Below are 8406 nucleotides of genomic sequence, written 5' to 3' on the forward strand. Positions count from 1 at the left end.
ACTAACATGCTGTTTTATGTCCTATTACTTTTCTGCTGCGTCTCCTAATGTTTCATTTCTACATACATACACGCTTTTCATTTTTTCATACAACACAATAAAACACAATTACTTAAATCCTACCTCTAAGCCTCGTTATTAAAAAAGGAAAAAAAAAAAAAAAAAGATGGTTTTACCTACTAATTACAACTTCGTGTACCCACCATCACTTTAGCTACGGGAAAGTCAAGGCCGGGTAAACTACACGTCCCACCATGCATTGCTGCCTTGTTCAGAGTAGGTCTCTACGGAAACAGAAAAAAAAATTCTACAAGTCCCACCTGTTACTTCGTTTCTAAACACCTCTTGCACTTTCAGCTTTCAACAGCAAACAAAAACATGAGCCTCGTGACCTCACGTTGGATCTGGGAGCCCAGACGAGCGGGGGACCCGGGGTCAGGCGGCATGTCCGCTATAGCGGGTAAATTCTACCAAGATCCAGCGCTCCTCTCTTCTTTCCGGGGCTGGGTGCACGCACAAGCCTTCTCCTATCTGCATCCAATGGGGGCTCTTCAGCCGCACAAGGGAGAAGAACCGGTTACTGTGCAAGCACAACAGACTTCCCCATGCCGGGGCGGGAGCTACCACAGAGTGGAGGTGAGAGCGACGTGACCCCGAAAGGCAGCTTCAAAACACCAAGGGGACTCGTCGCAGACGCAGGGAGAAGCCACAGCCCCGCGGCGACCCTCTTCCGCTGGGCGCCTCCATTTCCACAGGGATCACAACCCCGACACTAACCGCCGCCCTCTCCGCGCGGTTTTGTGCCCCCTTCAGCCGGGTCGCTGAGCCAATGACCTCCCTTCCCCTGCGACCGGCAGGCGGCGAGGGAACAAAATTCTCCCGGGCTTCCCCTTCGCTCCCTCCCCCTTACCGTCTTGGCGGCCTCCGCCCAGGTCCTGCCCTTCTTCCTACGGCCCTTTTCCCTCATGTCGGGTCTTGAACTGACTGGGAGGCTCCCGTGTCCGGGCTCCGGCCGCCCTCCCTGCCTGCTCTGCCCTGCGATGCTTTTCCCGCGGTGCCGGGAAAGGTGGGAGAAAGGGGAAGTCAGGCCGGAGGAGCACCCAAGCAGAGGAAGCGACGGGGGTGGTGCGCGGGGGGGCGGGGGTCTATGGGGCGGCCGGTCCTCCTGCTGCCGTTGCCACTGCTACCGCCGCTGCCATATTGGGTTCTTACTGTACAGGCAGCCGCTACGGTCACGTGACCGCTCCCGCGCGACCGTCACTACTGTACGCAACCGGCCGCGCGAGCGTGCGCGCGCGCGCCCCCGCCTCCCGCGAGGGCCTGCAGGGCGAACGAGCCGGCGGTCAGCTGCGTCTCCTCCCTCCCCCGCCCTTCCGCTCTCCGCCTATCCTTTGGAGCATGCGCGGGAGGGAGGTCCGACGCTGAAGTGCGTCGGCCGTCCTGTGCTCACGCCTACAGAAAAAATCTGCCTGCGGAAGCGGAACTTGATCCGTCCCGGAAGGTTTATTGAGCGGATTCTGACCGCGTGCTGGGCGCAGCGGTGGTCTTAGAGCCTTGGAAGAGCCAGACTTTTCACTCAAGGGGCGACCCTCCCAACTGTCACTTTCAACAAGCCTCGTACTTGGGTTTTTTCGTTTGTCCATGTTCATTTTTACAAAGGTTGTCTTTTTGACGATTTGCAACAGTTCTCGTCTGCTTATTAACCCATTTCGATAGATGATAAATGAGTTTGAGTGACTTGCCAAGCTCGCCTGTCTAGGATGTGGAGAAACCAAGAATCAAATCGCCAGCTCAGAGACCTTTTTCCATCTCCCACAATGCCTCTCAAACTTAGATTCCCCCCACCCCCCTTTTTAAAGGCCACCAGTAACTACATTCAGGCTTCTTCAAGTGAAGAGTCTCATCGAGGACCATGGTGTCTTTTTTATCTGGGTGACCTCAGTCACTGGCACAGTGCCTGTAAATATCAGGCACCCAGTAAATATTTGCTGAACGATTCAGCTATGTCTGTGGTCAGAAATCATTATTTGTAGTGTCCATAAAAGCCTCCTGAAGAATCCAGAATGTGGTGTATTCCATCGTGTTATCCATGTTTTTATACTTTGCAAAGTAAAAAGAATATGTGTACTAACACTTAACTGTTCTCCAAAATACATCTGCTTCCAGAAGTTGCTTCTGGTCTAGTTTAGTAAACCTAGCCCTCTACTGTATTCTAAAATAGGACTGAGAGGCAATAGTTAGCTTGGAGGCCATGGTTTGGTGTCAGAAGTTCATGGACCCCCTCAAGTTATGAACAATCTTTTGTGTGTAACTGCATTTTTGAAAAGAGGATTCAGGGGGCTCCTGGCTGGCTCACTTGGTAGAGTGTGTGACTCTTGATCTTGGGTCTGACTTCCAGCCCCACATTGGGCATGGAGCCCACTTAAAATTAATTAATTAAAAAAGAAGGATTCATAACTTTAATTCAATTTTTCAAAACGGGCTGTTACACATACACACAAAAAGTCTTAATAGGGAGTTTGAGAGGCCATCTAGATACTTCCTTATATTTTTCCTTCAGTCATTGATCAAACAGCTCCATAACAGCAATTGACATGTGTATATTTTCACAAATCCTTTTAGGAACTCATAACACTATTCATAGCACTCAAGATATGTACCATCTCCCTCCAAACCCTACGTCTAAGGGCACCTGGCTGACTCAATCAGTAGAGCGATAGAACGTGGAACTCTTGAGGTCGTGAGTTCGAGCCCCACCTCGGATGTAGAGATTACTTAAAAATAAAGTCTTTGGGGACGCCTGGGTGGCTCAGTCGGTTAAGTGTCTGCTTTTAGCTCAGGTCATGATCCCAGGGTCCTGGGAATGAGTCCCACATCAGGCTTCTTGCTCAGTGGGGAGCTTGCTTCTCCCTCTGCCTGCCACTCGCCCTGCTTGTATTCTCTCTTTCTCTCTCTCTTTAACAAATAAATAAAATCCTTAAAAATAAATAAAGTTTTGGGGGTTGGAGCACCTGTGTGGCTCAGTCAAGTTGAGCGGGTGCCTTCGGCTCATGTCATGATCCCAGAGTCCTGGGATTGAGCCCAGTGTCGGGCTCCCGCCTCAGCGGGAGTCTGCTTCTCCCTCTGCCCCTCACTCCACTTGTGTTCTCTCTCTCTAATAAATAAATAAAATCTTAAAAAAAAAAAATCTTTGTGGGACGCCTGGGTGGCTCAGTCAGTTGGGCATCTGCCTTCGGCTCAGGTCATAATCCCAGGTTCCAAGGACCGAGTCCTGCATTGGGCTCCTTGCTCAGTGGAGAGCCTGCTTCTCCCTCTGCCCCTCTCTCTGCTTGTGCTGCTCTCTCTCTCTGACAAATAAATAAGTAAAATCTTTTAAAAAAATAATAATAAAATAAAAAATCTTTGGGGCACCTGGGTTGTCAGTCAGTTAAGCGTCGGATTCTTGATATCAGCTCAGGTCTTGATTTCAGGGTTGTGAGCTCAAGCCCTGCATTGGGTTCCACTCTGGGTGTGGAGCCTACTTTAAAAAAAGAATTTTTTTTTTTTTTTTAAGAAATAGAACAGTCGGCTTGACTTCCTCTCCCTCTCACTCTGCCTCTGTGCTCTCTCTGTCTTTCTCAAATAAATAAATAAAGTCTATAAAAAAAAAAAGCTAAAAACACTAACCAGTGTTGGGGCACCTGACTGGCTCAGTCAGTAGAGCATTTGACTTTTGATCTCAGGGTTTTAAGTTTGAGCTGAACATTGAGGGTAGAGATTATTTAAAAATAAGATCTTGGACACCTGGGTAGCTCAGTCAGTTAAGCATCGGACTTTTGGTTTCAGCTCAGGTCATGATCTCAGAGTCATGAGATCGAGCCGCACATCAGGCTCTGCGCTCAACAGGGAGTCTGGTTGAGATTCTCTCTCTCTGCCCTTCCCCCCACTTGCACTTGCTCTCACTCGCTCTCAAAATAAATAAATTTTTTTAATTTTTTTTAGATATTTATTTATTAGAGAGAGTGTGCGCACAAGCTGGGGGGAGGGGCAAATGGAGCAGGAGAAGCAGACTCCCGCTGAGCAGGGAGCCTGACACGGGGCTCAATCCCACGACCCCAGGGTCATGACCTGAGCCGAAGGCAGACACTTAACCAACTGAGCAACCCAGGTGCCTCTCAAAATAAATCTTTAAAATATATATGTATTATAGGGCGCCTGGGTGGCTCAGTCGTTAAGCGTCTGCCTTCGGCTCAGGTCATGATCCCAGGGTCCTGGAATCGAGTCCCACATCGGGCTCCCTGCTCTGCGGGAAGCCTGCTTCTCCCTCTCCCACTCCCCCTGCTTGTGTTCCCGCTCTCACTGTGTCTCTCTCTGTCAAAAAAATAAATAAAATCTTTTTTTAAAAAAATAAATAAATAATAAAATATATATGTATTATAGATAGATAAATAGATATACTTTGCCTCCTTACATATGTTTATATAGATATTATATATAAACAGATAGAAAATTAGACAGTACATATAGATAATAGATTCATAGATAGATACATAGATACAGTAGATAGATATATCTCCTTGTTGATCAGGCCAGGGTCCAAATGGGCAGTATCTAATGAAAGCACCTATGTTGGAACATAGCTTCTATCATGATGGCCACGAGCCACATGCCAGACCCATCAGGGGTAGAGATGATCTTTTCAACATCTTTTATGAGGCAGGCATTGGCAGAAATATTGCTAGAGCAATTTTGTAAAGAATCAACTCTCTTTCATGAAGCTGTTACTGGAAATCTTATCATGGTTAAGAAAGATGACACTAGTTCTTGTGCATCTGTAGGAAATCATCATTGGCCAAGAAATTAGAGTTTTTGGCTTTCCACAGGATTGGATGAGGGAGGAGTCATTCTGGTTTCACTTCCTTGCTCAGATAAGCAAGAAGTCAAGACTAGCAATTCTCGAGGCCAGTTCCTCAGGTTTTCACAATTACAGTTATGGATCCCTACTATCCCAACCTCTCTACCCACATGGCCTGGATTTCTGATTGTCCCTTCAAAGTAGACAATGATGTTATTATATATTGAACAGAATCTTGGACATTGAACCCCTAGTTCACATAATCTTTAACTTCCTCATTGGGTAACAGCTTCATTGTAGAGCCAAGTCTGTCTGATACCAGGATCATTTCCTATCCAGTTTTCCCAGTACATTTTATTAAAGAAACTACCCTTTTCCCAGCATATATTTTTGGCTCCTTTGTCATAAATTAATTGACAATATATGTGTGGGTGTTTTTCTGGGCTCTCTATTAGGTTCCATTGACCTATGTGTCTTATATCTCAATACCATACTGTTTTGATTACTATAGCTTTGTAATATAGCTTGAAGTCAGGAAGCGTGATGCCTCCAGCTTTGTTCTTCTTTCTCAAGATTGCTTTGTCTATTTAGGGTCTTTTGTGGTTTCATACAAATTTTAGAATTGTTTTTCATATTTCTGTGAAAAATGCCATTGGAATTTTGATAGAGATTGTATTCAATCTAGATAGTTTTGGGTAGTAGGGACATTTTAACAAACAACAATCTTTCCAACTCGTGAGCACAGAATACCTTCTCATTTATTTGTGTCTTCTTCTATCTTTTTCATCAATGTCTTATAGTTTTCAGTGTTCAGATCTTTCACCTCATTGGTTAGATTTAGTCCTAGGTATTTTATTCTTTTTGATGCTATTATAAATGATGTTGTTTTCTTAATTTCCCTTCCAGATAGATCATTGTTATTGTGTAGAAACACAAATGATTTTTATATATTGGTTTTGTTTTTTTAAAAGATTCGTTTATTTATTTGAGAGAGAGAGCACAAGCAGAGGGAGAGGGAGAAGCAGGCTCCATGATGAGCAGAGAGCCTGAAGCAGGGCTCAATCCCAGGACCCTGGGACATGACCTGAGCTGAAGGCAGACGCTTAACCGAGTGAGCCACCCAGGCGCCCCGTATATATTGGTTTTGTATGCTGCAACTTTACTAACTTGCTTATTCTAACAGTTTTTTGGTGGGATTTTTAGGGTTTTCTACGTATAATATCCTGTCATCTGCACATAGAGACAATTTTACTTCCCTTCCAATTTGGTTACCTGTTATTTCTTTTTCTTCCTAATTGCTCTGGCTAGGACTTCCAGTACTATGCTGAATAAAAGTGGCAAGAGTGGACATTCTTGGGGCACCTGGCTGGCTCAGTCAGTAGAGCATGTGGTTCTTGATCCAGAATCATGAGTTTGAGCCCCACATTGGGTGTAAAGATTACTTGGGGGGGGTAAATTAAATTAAAAAAAAAAAGAGTGGGCATCCTTGTCTTGTTCCTGATCTTAGAGGAAAAGATTTCAGCTTTTCACCATGAGTATGATGTTCGCTTTGGGCTTGTCAAATATGGTCCTTATTATGTTGAGGTATGTTCTCTGTACACCTTTTGTTGACAGTTTTTATCATGAAAAAATGTTGAGTTTTGTCAAATGCTTTTTTTGCATCTATTGAGATCATCATATGATTTTTATTTTTAATTTTGTTAATGTGGTGTATCACATTGATTTGCAGATACTGAACATCCCTGGAATAAATCTCCATTAACCAAGGTGTATGACCCTTTTAATGTACTGTGGAATTTGGTTTGCTTATTTTTTGAGTTCTCTCTCTCTCTCTCTTTTTTTTTTGATGAGTCTGGTTAGACGTTTTTCAATTTTATTGATTTTTTCAAAGAACCAGCTCTTGGTTTCATTGTTCTATGGTTTGCTCATTTTTTTTTTTTTTTAAAGATTTTATTTACTTATTTGACAGAGAGAGACAGTGAGAGAGGGTAGTTTGCTCATTTTTTTGTTGAGGATTTTTGCATCCATGTTCATCAGGGACATTGGCCTGTAATTTTCTTTTTTTGTAGTATCCTTATCTGGTTTGGTATCAGGGTAATACTAGCCTCATAAAGTGAGTTTGGAAGTGTTTCTTCTCTTTCTGTTTGAGAGCTTGAGAAGAATTGGTGTTAATTTTTCCCAATGTTCGGTAGAATTCACCAGTGAACCCACTTAGTTGTGGACTTTTCTTTGTTGGGAGGTTTTTTGTTTTTTGTTTTTTAAGATTTTATTTATTTACTTGACAGAGAGAGAGCAAAAGCAGGAGGAGCATCAGTCAGAGGGAGAGGGAGAAGCAGGCTCCCCACTGAGCAGAGAGCCTGCCCTGGGGCTTGATCCCGGGATCCTGAGATCATGACCTGAGCCAAAGGCAGCTGCTTAACCAACTGAGCCACCCAGGTGCCCCATATTGGGAGGTTTTTGATTACTGATTCAATCTCCTTGCTAGTAATCATTCTGTTCATATTTCTATTTCTTCATGATTCAATCTGAGAAGGTTGTGTGTTTCTAGAAATTTATCCATTTCTTCTCGGTTTTCCAATTAGTTGGCATACACTTGTTCATTGTAATCTCTTATGACTCTTCAAATTTCTCTGGTATCAGTTGTAATGTCTCCTCTTTCATTTGTTATTTTATTTGAGTCCTCTCTATTTTTCTTGATTAGTCTAGCTCAAGGTTTGTCTATTTTGTTTATCTTTAAAAAAGAATCTCTTAGTTTCATTAACATTTTCTATTGTCTTATAGTCTCATTTATTTTTGCTCTGATCTTTGTCATTTTGTTCTTTCTACTAACTTTAGGCTTCATTTGTTCTTTTTCTTTTATTCCCTAGTTCATTGAGGTGTAAAATTAGGTTCTCCATTGGAGAGCTTTCCTTTTTTCTGAATGTAGGAGTTAACTGCTATACACTGTCCTCTTAGAACTGCTTTTGCTGCATTCCATAAGTCTTGATATATTTCCATTTTAATTTGTCTCAAAGATGGTTTTTTCTTTCTCTTTTGACTTCTTTGACCCATTGATTGTTCAGGCACATGTTGTTTAATTTCTGCATACTTGTGAAGCTTCCAATTTTCTTCTTGTAATCAATTTCTAGTTTCATAGCATTGTGGTCAGAAAAGATACTTGATAAGATTTCAAGCTTCTGGGGCGCCTGGGTGGCTCAGTCGTTAAGCGTCTGCCTTCGGCTCAGGTCGTGATCCCAGCGTCCTGGGATCGAGCCCCGCATCGGGCTCCCTGTTCCACGGGAAGCCTGCTTCTCCCTCTCCCACTCTCCCTGCTTGTGTTCCTGCTCTCGCTGTCTCTCTCTCCGTCAAATAAATAAATAAAATCTTTAAAAAAAAAAAAAAAAGATTTCAAGCTTCTTAAATTTATTAAGACTTGTTTTGTGACCTAACATTTGATTTATCCTGGAGAATGTTCCATGTGCTCTTGAGAAGAATGTGTGTTCTGCTGCTGTTGGATGAAATGTTCTGTAAATGTCTGTTAAGTCCATCTGGTCTAGCATGTCATTTAAGTCCAATGTTTCTTAATTGATTTT

At 43.4% G+C, this 8406-nt stretch overlaps 1 protein-coding gene across 2 annotated transcripts in view; it reads right to left on the minus strand.

Moving 5' to 3' along the window:
• ASXL2 (ASXL transcriptional regulator 2) overlaps window positions 1-1246 on the minus strand; it is a 136720-nt gene extending 135474 nt beyond the window's left edge. The window contains exon 1 of one of the 2 annotated variants that reach the window (XM_032391462.1): window positions 911-1246. In XM_032391462.1, coding sequence (XP_032247353.1) covers window positions 911-967 — 57 coding nt within the window. In that variant the 5' untranslated portion in view covers window positions 968-1246. The remainder of the gene's footprint in view (window positions 1-910) is intronic. The other variant, XM_032391461.1, reaches the window with a different exon arrangement.
• Window positions 1247-8406: the final 7160 nt, after the last annotated feature.

This window comes from Phoca vitulina, unplaced genomic scaffold (genome assembly GCF_004348235.1).
Source record: "Phoca vitulina isolate PV1807 unplaced genomic scaffold, GSC_HSeal_1.0 scaffold63, whole genome shotgun sequence".
NCBI lineage: Eukaryota > Metazoa > Chordata > Mammalia > Carnivora > Phocidae > Phoca > Phoca vitulina.